A 24,414-nucleotide genomic window follows, 5' to 3' on the forward strand; every position below is an offset into this window, starting at 1 on the left:
CTTGGACAGCTGGGTCATACATGTTTTTGTTTGCAATATAATGGAGAACACAAGTGGATAGTACCTGGCCCATAGTATGTATTTAATACGTGCTTGTTGAATGAGTGAAGCTGTGAGCAGGTCAAGGACATCAGTAGGTTGGGTGGCATGTTGGATGTAGCTGGGTCATTTTTGTTAGTTTGTAGCTACAGGACTGACCCATCCTCATCTTGGAGATCATGAGGGTAGATAGCATGTTGGGGGAAATTTTTTTTTAACTGCTTAATTGGCATACAAAAACTGCATGTGTTAAGTTGTACAATTGGATAAATTCTGACATCTGGATACAGTGGTGAAGCTATCTCCCCGGCATTTGGGGACTCCTTAATGCCTTTGTCACAGTGTTTTCTTGCTCTGTCGCTGATAAGCCACTTTACCCTTTGGCCGTGCATATGGCTTGCTGCTTCAGAGGGATGGCAGTGTGGGTGGTGGCAGTGCCGATGTGCTGCATTCGCCCTTGTTACAGCATTCCTTTCTAGTCATCACATACAATTTTATGTTCTTGTCATGGAATTTGAGATGACAATAGTGTGTGTGTGTGTGTGTGTGTGTGTGTGTTTGGGTGTCTGTCCACAGCGGGTTGGGTATTGGGGAGCACACAGCCTCTGTCAGTTTAGCTCCGTGTTGTATTGGCATGACCTCCCGCAGTCCCCACCACATGGGCACTCAGTGGAGAGGTGACAAGGGTCATTCTTGCACCCCATCGCCAGAGTAGATACACAGCGCTGTTGGGCCTGAAGTGGGAGCACAGAGGACTGAGTTCCCAGAGGCTCAAAGTTATTCTTGCCTTCATCAGAAGAAATCAAAGGGAAGAAAGGCCGCCTAGACTCTGAATTACTTCATTACTGATGTGACACTAAGGAAACCCTGGAAATGCAGGGAATCTGCCCTGACACAGACCAGACCCCAAAATGAGGTACATGGGGACATTCTCCGTCATTCTGAGAATGACTGTTCTATGCGACTGTTCTCCGCAATCAATGTTCTCTGTAGATAGTACAGGCTGCCATAGAAGGGTGCTTTAAGTATTCCGTTAGAAGGACCCCCAGGACTTTTTCCCCCTCTCTTAAGCTTATGATACAACTCTCCCGCCTCCCCCACTACGTCATAAATGACAATGAAATGTTCACAGTCAGCTCTGATTACCTTAGAGAAAAGTCTCTCTTGGGTGCTAAAAAGAAGCAGCCCAAAAATAGTAATTAAAAATGACACAATGAGGTAGCGTTCTGTGGTGTGCATTTTGGCAAAAAGACAACATCTTAGAGCAGTAAATACTGTCCGTGGTAGAGAAGAACCAGCAAAACACGCTTTTCAAACCCCCCACTACAGCGAGTAAAGGAAAGTTGGGATGTGAGAGTCGGTATTTGTGTTGGTGAGGCTGATTTTCTAGTAAATGTTGACGGGAGACGTGGATTCCAGAATCACTTACAGTTACTGTTTCAGAAGCTGGGAGGCAGCTAATTGGTTTGTGATAAAATGTGATTCTTCCAGAGGTACCACTTAAGAGGCGGCAACTTTTGCACTTGAAAGTTGTATTTTGTGCATGTCTCATCCCAGATGCTTTGCTTCTTGGATAATCATCCATCCTTCCATCGGTCCATCACCACTGACACCCTGTTACATACCAGGCAATGTGTCCATACATATTTCTGTCCATTCGGCCATCCCTGTATTCATCTATCCTATTATTGACTCATGGTTATGTACACACATCCTGCCTGCCTGCCTACCTACCTCTCGCTCTGCCCGCCTCCCTTCTTGCATACATCCTCCCATCCACTTAGCTTTATTGATTGTCTGTTAGGTGGCAGGAACTGTTCTAGGTCCTAGGAACCCAAAGCAGGAAATAATTTAGCTGAGGAGCCAGGCTTGTGAACAAAAGTGTTGTATTGTTTCTCAGCTTTGATGTGAGGTTATTGATGACTGACACCCCCTCACCACCATTTGTAATGCTGTGAAGATAAATGGCTTTGTCTGCTTTTTGCTTACCTTTCAGCACATAGTTGTTGTTTTTTTTTAATGAATAGATGAGTGATCTGTAGAGTGTGGGATATGCTTTAACATGAGTATAGTCAAAGCTGTGAGAAGTCACACAGAAGACCATTACTAACACTATCTGGGCCAAGTAAGAAAGAACATGGGCTGTCTGTGAATGCCATTAACCCCACATATGCTCGTGGTCTCAGTGGCATTGTTGGAGCTGTTCCTCATACTGAGCTGTGGTACTCCTTGGGCTGTGATGGAGTGCGGGGCTGACCTGGTCTCTGCCTCCGCAGAGCATGTGTGGGAACTGCCTGGATGGGGAGAGTCAGATGGCTCAGTGCACAGTGGGGGCCTGCTTGGGCAGGCGCAGGGGCGCAGGGGCGCTGGGGGCAGCGTGTGGGAAGCTGCCCTGGGAAGGGCTCCCTGGAGCAAGCCCAGTGCTGGCAGGAGCCGACAGGGTAGAAGCCGACCGGTCTGTGAGGTTGCTGATCTGGGAAAGAAGCTGGAGTGGCCCCAGTGTGGACACCAGCCCTCTGAACAACTAGGACAGGTCATCTCCAGTATCTCAACAGCAAGCGTTCCTTTTTGTGTGCCTGCAGACCCCTTCGGATTTTGGTAGTAGCATGACCTAAAGACTCAGGCTTCCTAAGAAAGGAGGTGTAGTAGTTTCCTGTGGCTGCCATCACAAATTGCCACAAACTGGATGGCTTAAAACAACGCTTCCACCAGGGAGGGAGCCTTTTCCACCTCTCCCTAGCTTTGGTGGCCCTGGCAGCCCTTGATGTTCCTTGGCTTGTAGCTGATCACTCCAGTCTCTGTCGCCTCCTTCTCTGTGTGTCTGTGTCCTCTCCTCTCAGAACGACACCAGTCTTTGGATTTAGGCCCCATTTTATTACAGTACAATGAAATCTTAAGTAATTACACCTGCAAAGACCCTCATTTCCAAATAAGCTCACATGCTGAGGGTCCAGGAAGGTAAGAAATTGGGGGACATGTTTCAGCCCACCACGGGAGGGGACGCTGAAGTTGACGAAACAGTGCTGGGAGGCTCCCTACGGGTTTCTCGTTCCTTGAGGCGTGAGGGTTGACAGCAGGCCGCAGACCTGGTGTGGGGAGGACGGGCCAGCCGTCACTTGAATGCCAGTGTCCGGCGAGGGCTCACAGGTACGGGATTCTTGCTTTAGGTGCCGAAACAAAACTGTGAGGCTGTGGGCGGTGGCCCTCCTCATGTCTTCCACGGTCGCGTCCACCCTGTCCTTTTTGCAGCCAGGGAGAGACATTAGTGTTTCTTCCTGGAACACCTTGAGAGAGGCGGAAGTGGCCACAAGAGTAAACTGGCCAGAAGAATTAGTGACCCGAGCCAACAGTGCTCTAGGGTTTTTCCACGGTCCTTCTCTTCTCTGGGAACAGTTTCCTGCTGCTTTCTTGCAAGCCTGTTGCCAGGGACTTTCCGGGTCAACAGGACATAGTTTTCCTTTTTGTTCTTAGTTTCTCTGCTGTCTCAGGTTCGATGTCACTACTTCTTCCAGTCCCCTGGTCCTTAAATTACTCAGCACCGTTTTCCTCTAACAGTGGTTTTGAAACTGACTGTGATTTCCAATCTGGAAATTTGACTGCCAGAGTTAGTTTCCACATTCGATGCTCAGGATTTCTGGTTTAGTTAAGTCTAGAGGGATGTGATTCAGGTGAATTCCAAATGCCAAAGTGAGAAACATCTCCCCCACAAGATAGGTTTTTGTGTGGGGTTTTTTTCCCCCTCTGGTGATACCTAGAGTGTTAGAAAGGATGGCTTCTGCATTTACATGATGCTCATTGGCATGCTTTGTCAGAAGATTATGTATTTAAAATTCTAGCTATGCTGTCTAAATAGACAAATGCAAATTCTTTGCCTGTCATTTGCCTATTGGCAAAATGATTTTTTTAAAAAAGTTCATTTATTTTTGAGAGAGAGAGAGCACGAGCAAGGACGGGGGCAGAGAGAGAGGGAGACGCACAATCTGAAGCAGGCTCCAGGCTCTGAGCTGTCAGCACGGTGCTGACAGGGTGTCGATGCGGGGCTCAAGCTCACAAACCGTGAGATCACAACCTGAGCCAAAGTCAGATGCTTAACTGACTGAGCCACCCAGGTGCCACCAAAATGATTTTTAAAAAATGTTTTTATTTATTTTTGAGAGAGAGTGCAAGTAGGGGAGAGGCAGAGAAAGGGGGAGAGGATGGCTCTGTGCTGACAGCAGTGAACCCTGATGTATGCTTTGCTGTAAAAACCGGGATTGCAGGGTTCATCATTCTCCTGACTGAACTCTTAAGAGTCACCTGCCTGTTAGTTTTCATTTATGGATCTGAAAACATTATTTGGGGCATACTACATGCCAGGACTGCAATTACTGCCCTTTTCTGTACGGAACAGACAGTGGCTGCTGCCTGGCTGTGTTTATAATCTCATCAGGTTGTACAAATTAAGCAGTTACCAGAATTAAAGGAAATTAGCTGTCGTGTAAAGGGATGGGAAGGGAAATTCTAGGGAGCGGTGAGAGTTTACCACTGGGAGTGGGTGGAGGATGAGAGAAGGCCACTTCCAGAGGAAGTGAAATCTGAAAGTGGAGACATTTGAGGGAATACTCCAATCTCTGATCAGGACTCGCGGGTACGGGATTCCCTCCTGGGAAGAAGGAACACTTTGTGCCAGGCTTTGTGGCTAGCATGGCCCTCACACGTCAGAGGATCTGAGTGGGCCAGTGGGGCTGGAGCACCGAACCCAGGGGAGACCAGCAGGGTATGCAGATAAGACACATTTTGTAGGCATTGGGCAGATCGTACAATGAAAAGGAAGAAATAGGGGAAGGTGTGAAAAGGGCAGTGACAAGGTCACAGTCTGCTCTTTGGAAAGGTCATCTGGGGCAACTGAGTGTCCATTGGCCCTGAAGGTGTCCGGCAGGAAGTAGGGAGGCCAGTTGCGAGTCCAGACCTGAGATGGTACTGGCATGGGCTTGGAGACGCAGCAGGAGTGGAAGCCTTCCTCCGGGTGCCAGTGGAGGAAATGAGAAAGTAACTGGGGTGGATAAGGAATCCCAGGTGTTCGTATGTCCAGGACTAGCCCCTTACCCTGTGGGCCCTTATTCATAAAGCACAAATATGAACTGTTAAAAGGATTACAATATAAAACCCTAAGGCGTCTCTGTTGATTTGTGATGTTTTTATTTGCTTTTGAAAAAAAAAGTTGTGGGCACCTGGCTGGCTCAGTTGGTGGAAAGTACAACTCTTGATCTTGGGGTTCCAGCCCCACTTTGGGTATAGAGAGTACTTAGAAGTAAAATAAAACCCCCCAAAATAAAATATTTACACCATTAGTAAGAATTTTACTGTTTGTCTTTATTGTGGAGTGCCAATTTTTAATGTAAATATAAGGTCAACTGACTTGCGTGTGTAATCATTGAAATCATGCCACTCATATTATACAGCTCAGATGCCTATTAATTTTGCTTTTACTAGAATAGTGAAAACACTGTACAAGGTAACTCAACTTTGGTGTCCATGTCTTTTGCAGATTTTTTTTTTTTGAGGTATAATTGACATATAACATTGGTTTCAGGTGTAAACCATGGTTTGATATTTGTATGTATTGTAAAATGATCACCACAAGAATTTTAATTAACATCTGTCACCATATATAGTTATAATTTTTTTCTTTTTGCTAACAACTCATAAAATCTATTCTCTTAGCAACTTTGAAGTATGAAATACAGTATTTTTGTAAAAAAATTAATGTTTATTTTTACTTTGATAGAGAGTGAGCAGGGGAGAGGCAGAGAGAGAGGGAGAGAGCATCCCAAGCAGGCTCTGTGCAGAGCCCAGTGCAGGGCTTGATCCTATGAACGGTGAGATCATGACCTGAGCTGAGATCAAGCTGGACATTGAACTGACCGAGCCTCCCAGGCACCCCTGGAGAACGGTATTATTAAATGTAGTCACCATGCTGTCCATTACATTCTGTGAGTTATTTTATAATGGGAAATTTGTACCTTTTGACCACCTTCATACATTTTGCCCACTTCCTCCCCTGACTCTATCACCAGTCTCTTTTTTTGCTATGACCTTGTTTTTGCTTTTAATCATTTTTTAATGTTTATTTTTGAGAGAGACAGACAGACATAGAGACAGAATGCGAGGAGGGGAGGGGCAGAGAGGGAGGGAGATACAGAATCCTAAGTAGGCTCCAGTCTTCTGTGTTGTGTTTAAGATTATGTATAGAAGTGAGATGATATGTTGTTTGTCTTTGATTATTTCCCTTAGCATAATGCCCTCAGGGCCCATCCATGTTGTCACAAATGACAAGATTTCATTTTTTTAAATTATGGTTCAATAATACTCCATCGTATATATACACACACCACATTTTCTTCATTCATTGATGGATAGACACTTAGACTATTTTCATGTGTTGGCTATTGTCAACAATGTGGTAGTGAACCTGGGGATACATTTATCTTTTCAAATTGGGGGTTATTTTCTTTCAGGTAAAAACTTAGAAGTGGACTTGTTGGATCCTACGGTGGTTTTCTTTTTAAATTTTTGAGGAACTTAGTGTCTTCCATAGTAGTTGCATATGTTTACGTTCCCATTGACAGTGTACAAGGTTCTCTTTTTTTTCCACATCCTTGCCAACACTTGTAATTTGTGTTTTCCTGGTGATTGGTGATGTTGAGCACCTTTTCATGGACCTGTTGACCTTCTGTGTGTCTGGAAGAATGTTCAAATCTTCTGCCCATTTTTAAGTTGGATTTTTTCTGCCATTACATGAGTCCCTTATATATTTTGGATATTCACCTCTTACATATGATTTGCAAATATTTTGTACCATTCAGTGGGCTGCCTGTTCATTTTGTTAATGGTTTCCTTTGTTGTACAAAAACTTTTAAATTTGATGTAGTCCCTCTTGGTTATTTTTACTTTTGTTGCCTTTGTTTTTGGGGTCAGATCCAGAGAATCATTACCAAGATTGATGTGAAGGAGATTTCCTTGTAGGAGTTTCATGGTTTCAGGTCTTATTTTCAAGTCTGTAATCTGTTGGGTGTTAATTTTTGTGTGCAGTTTAAGGTAGTGGTCCAGTTTCATTCTTTATGTGGCAGTTCAGTTTTCCCAACACCATTTATTGACGTCTTTTATTCCCCTCTGTAGAGTTTTCATTGTTTTGGCATAAATTGATCTGCCATATACGTGTGGGTTTATTTTTGGGCTCTCTATTCTGTTCCATTGATCAGTGCATCTTTTTTTTCTAATTTTTTTTAACATTTATTTATATTTGAGAGAGAGAAAGAGACAAAGTGTGAGCCGGGGAGGGGCAGAAAGAGAGAGAGAGAGAGAGAGAGAGAGAGAGAGGGGAGAGAGAATCTGAAGCAGGCTCCAGGCTCTGAGCTGTGAGCACAGAGCCTGACTTGGGGCTCAAACCCATGAACCGTGAGATCATGACCTGAGCTGAAGTCTGATGAACTGACTGAGCCACCCAGGCACCCCTAGTGCATCCATTTTAATGTCAATACTGTACTGTTTTAATTACCATAGCTTTGTATTATAGTTCGACCTTAGAGCACGAAGCCACAGCTTTTTTCTAACTCAAGATTACTTTGGCTCCTTGGGATCTTCTGTGTTTCCAAACACAATAGATAGCTTGTTCTATTTCTGTGAAAAATGCCCTAGTTCAGCTGTTTCTCCCCCTACTACTTAATACTCACACATTCTTTCAACCCTCTCTACCTTCATCTTAGTGATGAGTAAGAAAGGAGCAAAGTGGTAAGGGACTGGTTGGCTCAATCTTTCCCTGTGTTTTGTCTTTATGGTCAGCGTTAGGGGGCTGAATGAGCCAGGGAAATAACATGATTCAGAAAGACAGGCCCCCTCAGTAATCAATGTTTCTTCAAATACCTTCTTTTTGCGTCTGGCAGGCTTTGGTCTGGAAAGAACACGTGGCCTCTCAGGGCTGTCCAGTTTCCCCTTACTCACTTACAGGCCTGGCATGCTCTGCTTGCAGACACCGTGGGTCCACCAGAGGTCTGTGCTCATCAGGCGTCGCAAACACCACACACATACAGGGCTGCTGAGGAGCTTGGACATGCCTACCACCCATGTTTGGAGATCTCTTTTCTACTTATTCCACCAAACTTTCATTGCAAAACAGAAGTTCAAAGTTACAATTTTAAATAATGTCAAGATGGTGGCAGCAAAGCCCTGAGCTGTGGGTTCCCGTGTGGCTACATGGGTTGCCTGTCCATGAAGCGCTAGTCCTGTCAGCCCTCTGTGAGCCTGTAACCTGGATTCACTTGGGTCTGTGTCACGTTTACTGTTAGCAGGCTCAGAGAAGATGAACCGGGCAGACCGCGTATTGGCAGCCCCAACCTGGGCCTGTGAGCCAAGAGTGCTTGGCTGTCACTTGTTTGGGAAGCATGCTTTCCCAACGGGTTTCTAGGCAGGCAGCACCAGAGCCGTTCATCAACTCCGGCGCTGTGAGCAAGGACCGTACCAATCAGGTGCTTGTGGAATAAGAGACATGATTGAGAACATTTTTGGAAAGAGGCTAAGGGTTCAGAATTTGTGATTTTTAAGTTGAATTATGGCATTCCCTCCTCCTGCCTCTCCTGGCACTTAGATTTCGTCCTCTATGAACATTAATTGCCTGCTTTGGGAACCCTTGTAAACCCGTTGTCCGGAACTAGAAGTTTGAGCTTGCTCCTTGTAGCTCAAGCTTTATTATCAGGAGAGGTTCCATTATTGGTACCTGGTACTAGATGTTCAGAGGGCTTAGAGGACAGCAGTTCTCTGATTTCCACGTGCATAAAAACCCGCCTGTGAACCCAGATTCCCAGGCCCCGGCCCCAGCCCCAGAAATTTGATTGAAGTGGCTGGGGTGTGCTCCTGAGGCAAGTCTATGACAGGTGATGCTCAGTGTATTTGGAGAAGCACTAATCTTGGTCTGTCACATCTCTGAGAACTAGCTGAAGCACAATTTTTTTTTTATAATTAAAAAATTTTTTTTGATGTTTTTAATTTATTTTTGAGAGACAGAGATAGTGCGAGCAGGAGAGGGTCAGAGAGAGAGGGAAACACAGAATCTGAAGCAAGCTCCAGGCTCTGAGCTAGCTGTCAGCACAGAGCCCAATGCGGGGCTCGAACCCACGAACTGTGAGATCATGACCTGATCCGAATCCAGATGCTTAACTGACTGAGCCACCCACGTGCCCCTTAAATAATTTTTTAATGTTAATTTTTGAGAGAGAGAGTGAGTGATAGTATACACAAGTGTGAGGTGGGGGGAGGGGTAGAGAGAGGGGGACAGAGGATCCAACATGGGCTCTGTGCCGGCAGAGCAAGCCCGATGTGGGGCTCAGAATCTTGAACCTCGAGCTCATGACCTGAGCTGAAGTCGGTTGCTTATCTGACTTGAGCCACCCAGGCACCCCTGAAGCACAATTTTTTTTCATTTTTTTTGTCTTTTAATACAGTTTATTACCTAGTTGATTTCCATATAACACCCAGTGCTCATCCCAACATGTGCCCTCCTCCATGCCTATCACCCATTTCCCCTTCTTCTCCAGCCCCCATAAACCCTCAGTCTGTTCTCAGTATTTAAGAGTCTCTTATGGTTTGCCTCCCTCCCTCTCCTTAACTATTTTTCCCCTTCCCCTCCCCCATGGTCCTCTGTTAAGTTTCTCCTGTTCCGCTTATGAGTGAAAACATACGGTATCTGTCCTTCTCTGCCTGACTTATTTCACTTAGCATGACACCCTCGAGGTCCATCCACTTTGCTACAAATGGCCAGATTTCATTCTTTCTCATTGCCATGTAGTATTCCATTGTGTATATATACCACATCTTCTTGATCCATTCGTCAGGTGATGGACATTTAGGCTCTTTCCATGATTTGGCTATTGTTGAAAGTCCTGCTGTGAGCATTGGGGTACGTGTGCCCCTGTGGAGCACAATTTCTTATCTGACAGGGTCCAAGCTGGTGAGGAGACAGTGTTAGCTAAGGAGGCAGCATGGTGGGGAGCCTGGACCTCTCTTGGGAGCCTGTGTGGAGGGCAGCCGTTGCCCACCTGGACCTCCCTGCCCGCCCCTGGGAGCAGAGCCTCAGTCAGGTGCAGCAGCAAAGTGGCTCATTGAATGGAGGATGAAAGAAAGTGAAACTGATTTCTGAGGACCTTATTAGGTGTGGCTGTGTTCATAAATGCTGTGTGCTTTTTTTTGTTTTGTTTTGTTTTCCCTTTCAGGAAATGTTAATTTAATCCGCAGGGAGACTGGCAACTTTTCCTTTTTAAATGGATCATACCGTGGTGCCTGGGGAGCAGCTGCCCCACCTCCTGTGGTATTGGGGGGCAAGAGTGAACTGTGCCCAGTCATTAGGTGGGTTCCATTTAGATCACCATAATGGTCAGAGCTCAGCAGGATGAGGGGGCTCAACATAGGTAATGGGAGGCCAAGTGGCTGTTGTCTGATTCTTACCCAGAAATAAATCAGCCTGACATTTTGCTTAGTATGTTCTTGGGTCCTACTGTCTACTATTAATACCTATTGTTGTTGGAGTGCTTGCTGCAGGACTGGTGCAAAGCACTTCCGAGCATCATCTCTCTACTCACAGAAATCCCTGGAGGCAGTTTGCTCCCCCGCTCACCTCCATTTTATGCAGGTGGAAATGAGTACGAGGCCTTCTAGATGGCCGAGGTGGGATTTTGAGTTTACCCATCATGGAGCACTTACTCTTTACCCCAGGCCTGCCTGGTGGGTGGAAGGGCTCTGTTCACTCCCAGTGCCTGGTCTGGACTGGACTACCCTCAGATTCGTCGCAGCTGTTGATGAGAGCAGCCAGAGGGGGATCTGAGCTTGTGCTGCTTCTCCAGGTTCTGCTGTTTGGGACTTTCTTATTAAGAAACAAGGTTGGTTACGTTTGAATGCAAGTTAAGACCCAATTATTTGGGCCTCGTTTTTGGTTTGGTTTTTCTCTTTGAGTCCTTAGCTAGAGAAGGATCAGGGGCTATAGAAAAGCGACCGGCCTTGGCTTCCCTTTTCCTGCTTTTCAAGTGAGGCTCTTGCTTTCCTAAATGTGTTCAGAGCAACTGTGATCGCAGCCGCTGGGAGGGGCAGACCTGGGTTTTCCCTTCACAATTCCAGCTCTAATCTCAAGACCTTGGAACAGAAGCATCTGTGTCCCGGATGACCTGTGGGGAATTTGGCTTAGAAGTCCGTTATCAAGCCAGATGAACCATTTTGCAGTTCTCTCCTTTTTCATTTAAAAAGATTGATAGCCCCTGTGATAGATCAGTCTTTTCTGAGGTGGCAGTATTCATTTTCCTTTTGCTGTATGCATGAAGAAAGGCACAGGAGGACACAGTGCAGTTCTCGATAACCTGGTAGAAGTGGTGGTGCTCAGATGTCACTGTTGAACCAAGTTCCGGATTCCCACGTGGGTGCCTGGGCCTGTGTCTGTGTACCTGGACAGGCAGGGCAGGCAGCTCTGGTCCAGTTCTCATCGCTGTTTTTCTGGCTCCCTATCCTTTTTTTTTCATTTTATTGGCAAGACACCCCTCACCGCCACCCCTCCTTTTTTTTTTCTCTTAAAAAATCTCTTCCAAGAAAGTCTGGCTTTTACTCTAGGCTTATGACCATAAATTATGAGATGGTACACGTCACCCTCTTAATCTAATTGAGCCAGCACATCATTGTGAAGACATCATTTTATTTGGGGGTATTAGTTGCTATGGTTATTTGCTGAGACTAACAGAGTCTGTGTTCTCTCCGTTGGATTTCTGGAAACTGCGATCTGAGAGTGACAGAGGTGTGCCTCCCTGTAGGAATAGCCAGTGTATAACCTGACCATTAAAATAATTTTTAAAAGGTATAGAAAAAAGACTTTGGGGTGGAATTTCAGAGCTGGAATTTTAAAGCTAGAAGGGGCCTTAAAGATAACTGGTCACCCTTCTGGGTTTCAAATGAGTTCTTTAAGGCTAAGGTGTTAATTTACTTTCGTGAGGTTCATGTGCATTGTTTCTGGGTGAGCAAGGATGCAGCCTGTTCCTGACTTCTATTCTAGCTTCTGTTTTGTTTCTTTTATGCAACAGTTGGGGTTGTTTCAAGGAATTTTCCAATATATACTGAGGTCCTGTATATTCTAGGTGCTGTTCTGAAAGGTGAAAGATACGGTGATGTTTACTTTTTGGGTCTCGGGGGTGAGAATCCCAGTCCTTGCCTCAGAGTGTGTGGTGTGTGGACCAACAACATCAGTATCACTTGGAAATGTGTTCAGAATGCAGACTCCCAGGCCTGCCAAATCACACTCAGCGTGAGTGCACGTTAAAGTCTGAGAAGCTCTCCTCTGGGATAGTAGGACATTGTCGAAGCTAAAGCCAAGTGTTAAGGCTGAAGCCAGGATCAACCACCCTCCCTCAGACTGTTGGTCTGCTCTGTGTTGAGCATAATAGTAATGCAGCGGTGTTGAGCTCAAGGAAGCTGACCGTTCTCTGCCTGAGTTCTAGCTCTGCACCAGCTGGACCCTCTAGTCCTCTGGTTCTATTGTGACCTGCTTTCCCTTGCTGACCCTTTGCTCTGACTCCTGTGCTCCTGTGAAACCCAACCACCACCTTCTCAGGAAGCAAGGCACTTCAGGCTCATGCATCCTGGAAAGCCCATTGATTATGGCTGACCTGGTAGTATTCTGATTCTTTTCTTCCTCATCCTGGCCCCTTCCCTCAGTCAGTGGACAAGAAGGATTTCACTCTTAGTCTCCGTGCTTTGATGGGGTACTTATTGAGCTTAATGAATTTTGCAAGAAGACATGCACTACTTTGAGTTGCTGTTCAGATGAAATGTAATGTTCTTTAGTCCAGGGTTTTTGCCTTTCCATGCACCTGCAGGGGGTGAAAAGAAATTTTAATTTTGTAGGAACGTTAGACTTTTTTGAAGTATCTAAGGAAAATGTTTAAGGACTCCAGTGTATTTTTAGTACCTAGTTCCTTAGGAGGAGGTTACAGGTTTACCCCACTTTCCACACTAGAGTGTTCCTGTGAAACCTAAGCTTATGTGGGAAAACTCTCATACATCCCAAGTCCCCAGAATAACCTCTCTTATGCTTTTCTGATACTTCAGGACACATCTTGCTAACGGTGTGCAAAATAAATCAAGATGAGGCACAGATGCTCACAGAGTTCAGAGCTGTGGCCACTCTAAGTGCTCCATGTGCACAGCTCGCTGCAAAGCAAACACAGCGTTATTCTCCCTTTCCATGGAGAAGAAAAAATCTTTTCTCAACATTAAAAGTAGGTACGAATGTTGATACATTGTTAAAGTGAAGTGGCACAACTAGAACTTTAGAAAAACGGGATGCCTGTGTTTGATGAATTAATGAGGCAAACATTCCTTAACTCTGGAGCTAAATGAGATTCTCCTTTTGTTGATTCTCTGGTCTCTCTAACCTGTGCTCCGTCAGTGTTTGTGGGAAGGAAGGAAAACCCACACCTAGGGGGCAACCCTGTGCCCTGCTCTTTGAGGTTGTTTTCCCTCCATTTTTAATTCCCACAACACCCCTGTCAGCTGCTTGTTCCCCTTAGAGTGACACCAGCTGTCAGAGGGGTTGAGTAATGTATGCCTAGGCACAGAGCTGGTACTTGGCACATAACAGTTTGAATCCATCTTTGTGGAGTCCACTCTTGTGAATTGTCCTTGATTGTGTGTGTGTGTGTGTGTGTGTGTGTGTGTGTGTGTGTGTGTGTGAGAGAGAGAGAGAGAGAGAGAGAGAGAGAGAGAGAGAGAGAGAGAGAGAGAGAGAGAGAGAGGGGGGGGGGGGGGGGGGGGGGGAGGGAGGGAGAGGGAGACGTTTACACTTGAACTGTATGGAAATACCCTTTCTTTTTTGCTCTTTCACTTGATCAGTCCCTCTTAAAATGGGCTTCTTTGTTTAAGAAAGCAAATCACCATTGTTTTCCTTGAGGGAGTTTTCCTGTGCTGACCTGCTGTCATAGAAGGTCTTGGGGTTTTATGTGAAGGTTATTGTTCTGAATCCAGTACTTCTGTATTTTTGTTCAGTGTTATGTCAGGGCTGAGGGATTCACATTTGAGGCTGGGCTCTTTGGAGCTTGACTTTCCATGCTTGGTCTAATGCTGACTTAATCATTTAGCATACTGGTCCTTGATTAGCAAATGTTTGTTAAGTACCTATTATGTGACAGTAAGTGAGTATGGAATTTCTTTATACAAGATCAAGTGGTAGGACTTAAACTCTCGAAGATCTTAGGAAGAGCAGGTCCTGTAGAGCTTGGGAAATACACGTGTGTTTGTCTACATCTTTGTGTATAATTACATGTGCATAGTGCTCATGCTCCTGATCACTCATAATCAGATCTGAACTTGGAGTTTTCGGTAGGGAGCAGAGTTCCTCTGAATCCCTCATTCTCTCCTGACTGACCAGTGGTCTGGGTACTGAGTGTCATGGTTGAGAGGTATCATCAGTCACTTAATCATTCCATAAGGAGAAAGTCCTTTGCCTGTGGTTGTATGTTCTTCGCAGTGAAGCAGGATGGGAAGTCAGAGTAGGGGTCCCAAAGCTCAGTTCTGGGTGAGCTGCTCAGTGAAAGACGTAATTAATGTTTGTTGATCTCTCTCCCTCTCTTTTATATGAAAACAGGGCTTCCATTCCTTGAGGAGGAAGTCTGAATTCCTTAGGTTGGCGTTCCAGTCCTTCCATGTTGTGGTTCTAATTCCTCTTCCGAGTCTTACATTCTGTCCATCAGGCTGAACTGCCTGTGTGTCCCTGGGCCCTCTGCTTTTGCATCTCTTTGCTTCCTGTTACTACTTCTAGAATACCTTCCCATGGCTGTTTGCCCTGCCCTGCACCTCCCTCTGATTGCTACATATCCAAATACTCCTGAACTCCTGAACTTTTAAGCCTCTCTTCGAATGCCACTCCCGTTCTTTTTTCCTGGGAAGACCCTTCCAGCGGCCCCACCTGGAGTAATAGCCTGCCTGTACCTCCGTAGCTGCCCCCACCACTCTGGTTGCTGTAGACGTTTTCCCTTAGTTTATAAGTTCGCCTACAGTCGTCCTTCCACCCACCCCCCTTCACAGGGGATGTGTTCCAGGATCCCGGTGCAACCACAGTCTGAGACCACGGATAGTGCTGCAACCTGTATGCACGGTTTTTAGTTTCTGTACTTCCACTACACATGCATACTAAAGTTTACTTTATAAATTAGGCACAGTGAGACGTTTGCAATAATAACTAAAAATACAACAGACCGGTCATAACCAAACACTGTAATAAAAGTTGAGTGACTGTGGTCTCTCTCTCTCAAAATACCTTCCTGTATTCACCCTTCTTGTGATGATGTGAAATGATAAAATGCCTACACGATGAGGTGAATGAGGTAGGCACTGTGACATAGCATAGTGTTAGGCTCCTACTCACTGTCTGACGTTAAGTCAGAGGGAGTCATCTGTTCTAGACTGGGGTTGATTGCAGGTAACTGAAAGCCCTGGGACATCTGTTCACAGATGAGGTCCTTCTAGGTTACAGTCTCCTAAGGGATATGAAATGTATATGTACCAATTAAAAAATTTCTTGGAGTACATTGATACCAGATTCTCAAATATTGAGTCAATTAGGTCTTAGAATATTGTAGTTGAGAGATTTGGAGTCAGAGGAACCAGATTTTTTACACTGTCACTTATTTACTATGCGACCATGGCACATAATTTAGTCTCTGAATCTGTTTCCTCATCTGCAAAATGGGAATAATAATTCGTACTTGGAGGATTATTGTGAGGATGAAATGAGTTAAGAGGGAGAGGGAGAGAGAATCTTAAGCAGGCTCCACATCCAGTGCACAGCCCAATCAGGGCTCCATCTCATGACCACGATATCATGACCTGAGCCGAAATCAAGAGGTGGATGCTTGACCAGTGGAGCCACCCAGGCACCCCAGAATTTCATTTTTAAAATAACTCTGAGAATTTCATTAGCCTTAGCACTCTGGTTGGAGAAACATTCTCCAGAGTCAGTGTTAGCTGTGTCCTCATTTAGGAAATAGAGGTTCAGGGAAATGGCCTCAGGAAAAGCACACGGCTGTATATTCAGAATACACATGATGTGACATGTGGTGTTTGATGTGGTGGTGGGCATATCATCCTCTAGTGACATGAGTGGTTTTCTGAGTCCGCTCTAGCCGGGTTTGAAAACATGTAAGAGACATACTAGTGGTGGCTTCATGCCTCCAGCCCTTCCGCTCCATGTCTCAGGCTTGAATGGATAAGATGAACACAGGGCCTCTGAATGTTTTAGGAGATTTCTTCCCCCATGGAGGCCAGGACTTCTCCCTGCATTCCTGGTTGCGTGCCTACTGGACCTTTCCCTTCTTGGGTGGGTGTCTTGATCAGCAGGGCATCATCTGTGCCCAGCATTCCTTGTCAGGCTTTGTCCTTTCTCCTTGGGTTATCAGCACCTCTTCTTGCATATTGACTATCGCCACCTACCGGCCTCAGGTAAGACTGCATCACAGAAACTACAGGAATGCTATGAGTGTATTTTGTTCTATTGTAAGATTTGAACACCATCTCTCTTTTTGCTCAAGTGCCGAGTTTCAGGCTGTAGAACAGTACTTAGCAAAGGAATATCGCTTGGTTTTGTTACAGTTAAGCAATGGCTCTAGGTTTAAAATGCCACATGCAGACTGGGAAATGCCTCTCTCCAGGCAGTTCTGATTGGATGTGTTTTCCACTTGCCAGGTATGAGGGGAAGAGAGAAGGGTCTCAGCTGATGCGGGGCTTGAACCCATGAGTGTTGAGATCATGACCTGAACCGAAGTTGGAGGCTTAACTGACTGAGCCACCCAGGCGCCCTGAAATTTTCATCTTTGAGGAGTGCTGTGAACTAGTGGAGTGTCCAGCTTACACCCCCCCCCACCCCCCCGCCGCCCCTCTTTAGTTCTTCCTGTGACTCCTGCTCTCAGCCAGAGGATGTGCTAGATTCTGAAGATGTAGTGGTGAGCATGATGGGGGACGATCCTCACCCTTAGGGAATTTACTAATTGGGGAGATACTTAGAGGAGAATCACCTGAACAATATAAAATTATTATGAAGAAACAGGTACATAGGGTTCAGAGTAAAGGTAGGGTAGGGTTTGGTCTGGTTACAGAAGTCAGGGCACGCTTCTTGGAGGACTACACTTGTCTTGTGAGTTGAGGGCTGCAGGTATGAGTAGGAGATTCCAGGAACTGACAGAACCCAGAGAGGAAGTTGGGGGCCCAGGCCTTGCAAGGTTGAGAGGGACTGTAGTCTTGGTTTTTATGTGAATCCATTGCAGGCTTCACTGTTGGAGCTGTCATGACTGGAAGCAGAACTAATGGGAGGGACAAAAGTGGGAGTGGGGGACCAGAGCAGAGGCATTTGCAGTTAACCAGGTAAAAGGGGACATTTGGTTTAGAGGTTTGCGAATGGTGATGGAGAGGAATGTATAGAATGGATGTGCTTAAGAGGTGAAACAGACACACTTTGGAAGGACACTGTGCTGCCAGGGATGACACATGGGTATGTGACTTTGACTTGTGTGGCAGGACAGATGGCGGCACCCTTTGGTAAATGGGGACACATGAAGAGGCCCTTGGTTGGAGGGTAGGAGAGGGGAGAGAGTTTGATTTGGAGAGTGGGAAGTTGACCTGAGAGTGCGAGCTGTGGGCAGAGCTGCAGTCTTGAGGACTCATGTTCACCTGTCAACCCTCTTGTTTGGGGATCTCACATATTCCACCTGTAAGCCACCTTCTGTTCCTGTGCCCAGTCTTTTTTAAAACATTTTTTTAAATGTTTTTATTTATTTTTGAGAGAGAGAGACAGTGTGATCAGGGGAGGGTCAGAGAGAGAAGGAGTCACAGGACCTGAAGACAGGCTCCAGGCTCTGAGCTAGCTGTCAGCACAGAGCCCAACGCAGGGCTTGAACCCACGAACTGTGAGATCATAACCTGAGCCAAAGTTGGACCCTTAACCGACTGAGCCACCCAGGCGCCCCTTCTGTGCCCAGTCTTGATGGCCACCTCGTACAGCTCTGTCTTGGGCACTTACTATGCATTATGCCAGGGAGCCACTCATGCATAGTTGTGGAATCATTCCAAATACAAGGCGATCAGGCACAGAAAGTAAGTCTTAATTGGCTTTCAGAGAAGGGAGAGATTAGCTAGGCCTGGGAATTTTGGTGTTGGTACTTGAAGCAGCCAAGGGGCCAGTCTTGTCACAAATACTTAGTGTGGCAGTTGGACTTCATTAACTGTAATCAGTTTTTAAATTCAGGGAGATGTGACTGAGGAGCAAAACATTTTATGGGTACTTACATACAGTTCGGGTAACTGTGGGTTGAAGAAAGGTGTGTAATAAGTGTAATTAGAAGGTTATCTTGAGTCCTTCATTGTGTGTGCCCACACATCGTGTGTTGTGTACATGGGTGTTAAGTTTTACCCAAGGGGAAATGGAAATGGCTTGACCAACAGTATTATTGGTGAAACCTGTGTAAATTAACCTGTATATCCTAACTTAAAAAAAAATCAACACTCTTTTACTGAAAAAAGAATTATAGTTAAGTTAAATTGTCTAAAAACTCTGGGCAGATTAGTAACTGGGGAGGCAGAGCATGGCTTCTCCTGGATGAGAAGGACACTTCCCTCTGGTCCCCTCATAAGTAATCTTTGGGTACAGTCTTCCAAGGCCTGGATTTCTCATTGCTTCTCTGTCCCTTAGCTGCCTGGTCTCACTCAGAGGTGGAGGCAACTTGATTCTGTAAGGCAAATACTTGTCCTTCCCCGGAAGCTTCCAGTTACGACTTCACTCTGCTCTGGCTGACGTTATGCGTTTCTAGCAACAGATGTTTCTGCAGAGTAAATATTACTGACTTTTGGCGCCTCGCCGTATCTTGTACTGAGTGTGGAACAGTGGGGTTATATGAGCAGGGTGACAGGAAGCTTGGCATGTGCTCAACACCAGTGCCAGCCTCCCTCCCTGCTCGGCTCTTCTTCCTGGAACGTGCATGTTAGATGCTTGTTGCATCAGAGTGAAGTCTCCAGAAATAAATCCCCGAGCAGCTACATGTCAGAGGTGATCATCTGCATAAGTTGCCACCTGTTGTTTTGGGTTGTAGACAAGAATCAGTGTGTTTTAGGTGTTGTTTTTGGTGTCCTCTCCATTGTCCCACGTAGCAGAGAAGGGTTTTTATCTTAGTGGGGTGAGGCATCATGGTGTATCTACGTGCTCCAAGGGTCCCAGCTCGCACAAGCCGATAGAGGCCCAGATCCCCACGTTAGAATTGTGTGTTCTTCGGTTACTCCTCTAGCTTATCTGAGTTCTCAGCACAGGTAGTCATGTTTCCCTTCCCTGGGTTCTGCCATTGCAGGATTCACACATTAGGGAACAACAGCTCAGCCTTGCCTGGAACTGAAGCTTACATTGTACAGGGTGCCTGTGCACCATGTCTCCCTGGGGCTCCTGACCAGCTCATGCGTTAGATGGGTGCGTTAGGTGCGTTACTTAAGTCAGTCAAGGCGACTGTGAAGATAGGCCTAACTTCGAGTTACTTCCGTGTCTGAGAAATAGTGGAGCTGAAATTTGAACCCAGGAGTTAAGTAAGTTTGTGGTGAGGGCAAGGGGCTGATCAGCCCACGACCAGGACTGGACACAAGGCAGGCATCAAGGGGAGATTCTCCCAAGCAAGCTTGAGCTGCTGTTGCAAAGACTGGGGAGTAGATGCTGAATAAACACAATACCAGATGCCCCTAGCACTCTGACCGAAAGCTTTCTCTCGTAGGCACATGCCACTCAGTTGCATGAGGACTTAGAGTTGCGAAGATTGTTAGTCTTCCTCGCTGTGCTCACTGGCCTGCGACCAGTATTGCCTGTGGACCCATACTCACTACCTAATTCTTCTATCAGCCGGAGAGGCGTCCTTAGCAGCCCTGTGGGTCCCACATGGTTTCTCAGCTTGTGTTGTGGCAGGGTGTGCTGTGTGTCACTCGACAGTGAAATAAGGTTATTTTTTGGTTGGGAGCTAACAGGCTCCGCTCCAGCTCAGATGGGTCCACCTGTGAAAAGGCCCCACAAAGGCCCTGTTGTGCATTACTGGCTGCTCGCGGATTCTAACTGGTCGCAGCCCCTGACAGCACAGCTGCTCCGGTGCGTTTTGGGAGGTGTCCCAAGCCTGGTTTACATTTCACCTTTTCTCTACTTTGTTCAAATGGTTGCCCAGCTGGAGCCTTTCTTGCCTATTGGGGAGGCACAGAGGATTGTTAGGTAGATGGAGAAATAACCCTATTCTTACTCTTAGCTCAGGCCCTTCTTTGGGAGTTCTGAGCTGAGAGAACATTCTAATGACGGTGTGACTGAGCACAGCCTGCCCACATTCCGGGCATGATACTCTTCGGCCCTCTCGGGGCGCTTTGTCATCCACTCTGAAAGGTGATTGTGCCTTTTTCTCCTTTTGCCTGCCTGTGGCCTCCTGTCGTTGCTCCCCACAGCGTTCTGACTCTCAGGTGCATCTGTTCCTTTCTTGACGTGACAGGGAGCGATTGGCGTTTTTAGGGATATCCTGTGCTTGGGTCGGCCAGTTTGAAGAGATGCCTGATTCCTCCGTTGGCATCCCTGGACTTGTTGCCAAAGACCATTCCATTAAAGTGCCTGAACCAGGGAGAGACTGGAGACTACTGGTGGTTGGCTCCTGTGAGCGCCTTCTCCACCTCAGGTGTTTTATTCTTTTGGTGTAATGCGGAGCGCCTTGCACAAGCCGCAGCTCTCTTGGAATTCATGTCCCCTGAGCCCATTGGAGGATGGTCTTGAAGCAGACCCCCTTGCTGGCCAGGTGGTAAAAGCCTGAGCCCCAGACCTGAGAACAGCGAGGCTGCTCAGCCAGCCTCTTCCCTGCACCGCTAGCCCTTGGAATAAGCTCTGGGATTGGCGGGTCCCATACTGGTGGTGCAATTTATATCCTGTTCTCTGTGTGCAAGCTTTATTCAGCATGCACTGGGGAGGGGGCACTGCAAGGCACACGAGGGGAAACCAGCAAAACCAAAAGATGGAAAAAAAAAAAAAAAGCCCCATGACCTGTAACTTGAAGGAACAGCTCTGGGAACTAAGTAAGAGAAGGATACTTTTATTCCGTTAGACGATGTTGATCTGTGAAGCCAGAATCCTCCCAGCCTCCTCCCCGTGTCTCATTAAAGCCAGTGTGTGTTGCCAGTTGGGCCTCACATTTTCCTCCCCTGGGAATCTGAAGATAATACCATTTCCCCTTCAATAAGGGAAACATCTATGAGGGTCATTTGAATGATTAGCCTAATTTGCAGGAAGGCTGCATGTGGAATTAAGTTAAGCGCGTTTGGACTGAGCAGCTGGGTCTGTCAGGCCACTTAAAGGTACCTGGGTGGTTTTATACCCTTAACAGAAGCTGAGGGTTCAGGAGGGATCCTTGGCTTTTAATGCTGTCTTATACGGAAGCTTATTGTTTTTAAATTTGACAAGGCTTTCCAAGAGCTTTCTTTACAGATAACATCTGTGGGGTGTGTTTTTAACCCCAACTCAAAACATTGCCAGGGCTTTTGTTCTTGTGGCGGCGGGGAACATGGTGACCCAGGGACGTGGTTCAGGCGGAAATTGGTCAGGCTGGCCGGTCACTGTCCCCGTGAGGGAAACTGCGAGGGTTGTGAGAACTGGGCGTCACGTGTGCCTGAGTCAGAATAAGGAGTCCGGGAGCTCCTGTGCGGTGGGGGTCGGACATGCCTCACCCTTCCTTCCAGCTCCCTACCTACTGTCCGGATGTGGGAGGTCCGGGCCGAGCTGACCCACGGGGTGATGGATGCTGAGATCTGCTCTCACCACACTTCCTCCTGACACCTCCTCAGGCACGTGGATTCCCACCTGGGACCAATTTTACACAACTTAGGGTGGGAGAGTTAGAGCTGGGGTCAGAATGGTGAAAGCAATGTCAACGGATACAAGAATTTCTCAAGCCAGTCAGACTTCACGTTAGAAACGGCTGTTCAGCGTTTCAGAATTTACATTCTTTTGTGTTTGAAACCGCCTCAGGAACAGTTGAGCTGCTGTGTGAAGTAGAAGGACTAAAGAGTGCAGCATGTACAAACCTCAATTTATGTCCATAATTCATAATTTATTACTCTTTTTCTTGCTAGATCTATCTTCAGCGAAGAGGAAATTTGCTGATTCCTTAAATGAATTTAAATTCCAGTGCATAGGAGATGCAGAAACAGATGATGAAATGTGTATAGGTAAGTCCTAACTGTGTGTGTAAGAAAGGTCACCACTGACTAGCGTTGCCGAGCCTTTTTCCTGTGACAGGAAGTATCTAAGTGTCATGAATTAAGAAGTCCGTACTAACAGTGGTGGGGACAGAGTGAAGAAGTGAGGGTCAGGTCAAGGAGCCCTTGGTGCGTTCATCCTAAGTGATGAACTAGGCCTCTGCTCTGTAGGAAGAATCACGCACAGGTACAGTGGAGTTGGTATCTAAAGCAAAATGGTCAAGGTGTGGACAAGATGTCTGTGGATGAGAGGAGATTAGTTCTGGGACCACCCTCCACGCACCGCTCTGCCTGGGACGAGGGCAGGGGGCCGGCCGGGACCTGGGCCTGGACCACAGTGTCTGCCTGCTCCTGGGCTGAGGGGGAGGGGGGAGGGGCATCCTCACGCGGGCCCCTCCAGTGCAGTTCCTTCGGGGCACCTTCTCTTGTTTCTGTTGAGGAGCCAGTGCGCTGAGTGAAGCTAAACTCCTCTCTCTGCCTCGTTCTTAAAGGCTTGATCCTCCAGTTTTCCTGGTAAATGGACAGACACACACCCTCCCATCCCACCGTCTCCTCTCCCATGCCTTAACCAGAGGCTGAGGGTGGGGTCTGTTGAGGACTGTGCTGTGCACCGGTGATTTGCAATGTCAAGACGTCTGTCTTTGGCAGGGTCTAGTCATTGCACTTGACCCTTCTTACATCTTGGTTAGCTCCCTGGAGTGAGCAAGGATTGAAAAAGTTAAGCTGGAGAAGGTTGTCTCATGCTTATTGAATCCCCTGTTGTCACCCAGAGTGACCCAATCTGGGCATGAGCAGAGGCAGCTGGGACATAGCTGAGAGCAGTGAAAATGCATCACTGTCGTACCTCCTTAATACATGGGTGCTTTCCCCAACACTGTGCCTGTGTCCTGAATATCCTCAGGGCTGTTGCACCTAATGCCTGTTGCCTTTGGGAATAATTCTGGTGAAGGAGACTCTACATCTGACCACCATGCTGTAGGCTGCTTTGTATTAATAAAGACTCAGGAGGAGGAATCCAGGAAGAAATGAGAGATGTGGCTTCTAATTCAAACCGCACTGTTCTGGTGCCACAGGAAAGGTTGATTTCTGACGCAGGCCCACAACTAAGGTTGAAGAGATCAAATCCTGGGCAGGAAATCCTTCACCTCCTAAGAGGAACTCTGCCTCTTCCAGTGAGAGTCTGGGAGCCAGCCAGCATCTCATCAGTCCCAGGGTAGTGTCAGGAACAGGCAGGTTTTTGAAGGAAATCCTTTCCTAGCTAGCGTGCCAGGTGAAATTAACCTGCCTTCAGGGGTCATCCTGGATGGTTAATGATGAAAAGATACGGGGAGAGCCTTGGGAAGCAATTGACTTTAGGATTCTGCATGTGCCAAGGGGATTTCAATCTGTAACATACTCACTATACTTGGAAAGGCTTTCAGAGGCCCATTTCTCTACGTCCCTCTCATGGCACTTTCTCTTTTCCAGCAAGGTCTTTGCAGGAGTTTGCCACTGTCCTCAGGAATCTGGAAGATGAACGGATACGGATGGTGAGTATGGCCAGGCTACTCTTGGTCCCTTACAGTGTGGTCATGTCAGCCTTTCATTAATGTTAAAGGATGACTGTGGATAACTTGAGAACCACGTGTTGTCCTCCCAAAGATTCACTGTAAGGTGTACCCGTAAGGTGTGCCTTATGGGTGGATCTTTTGAATTATTTAACTTTTGGAGGCCTCTGATTCCCTGTGGAATTGATTGGCTATAGCTTAAGCTGTTGTCTTACTTGGGAAAGCCAATTTGGCCTCCATTTCTCAACCTTGAGAGGTTGACAGCCTCGGGTTTTGGTTTGCTTATGTAGGCTATGATACATTAGCCACCCACTCTAATGGCCTCTTTGTTTAATTTCACAGAGGTTAGGGCTTGGCTGTATAAATTTTGAGGAGATGCTATTCAGTCCATACCCTCGACCAAGACATGTGTGCACACATTTTTAATTTTAACCCACATGATAACTCTGTGAGGTGGTACCTGTATCATCCCATTGTCGAGATGAAGGTACTGTGATTCCGAATGGTTAGTTAACATGCCCAAGGT

The 24,414-nt window shown here is 46.6% G+C and overlaps 1 protein-coding gene across 5 annotated transcripts in view; it reads left to right on the forward strand.

Moving 5' to 3' along the window:
- The window catches only part of ARHGAP26 (Rho GTPase activating protein 26), a 419,918-nt gene that overhangs the window by 81,662 nt on the left and 313,842 nt on the right, over nt 1-24,414 (forward strand). For all 5 annotated transcript variants that reach the window (XM_029942151.1, XM_029942152.1, XM_029942153.1 and 2 more), the window contains exons 2-3: nt 22,216-22,311; nt 23,809-23,870. In XM_029942151.1, the coding sequence (XP_029798011.1) occupies nt 22,216-22,311; nt 23,809-23,870 (158 nt within the window). The remainder of the gene's footprint in view (nt 1-22,215; nt 22,312-23,808; nt 23,871-24,414) is intronic.

This window comes from Suricata suricatta, chromosome 6 (assembly GCF_006229205.1).
Source record: "Suricata suricatta isolate VVHF042 chromosome 6, meerkat_22Aug2017_6uvM2_HiC, whole genome shotgun sequence".
Classification (NCBI taxonomy): Eukaryota; Metazoa; Chordata; class Mammalia; order Carnivora; family Herpestidae; genus Suricata; species Suricata suricatta.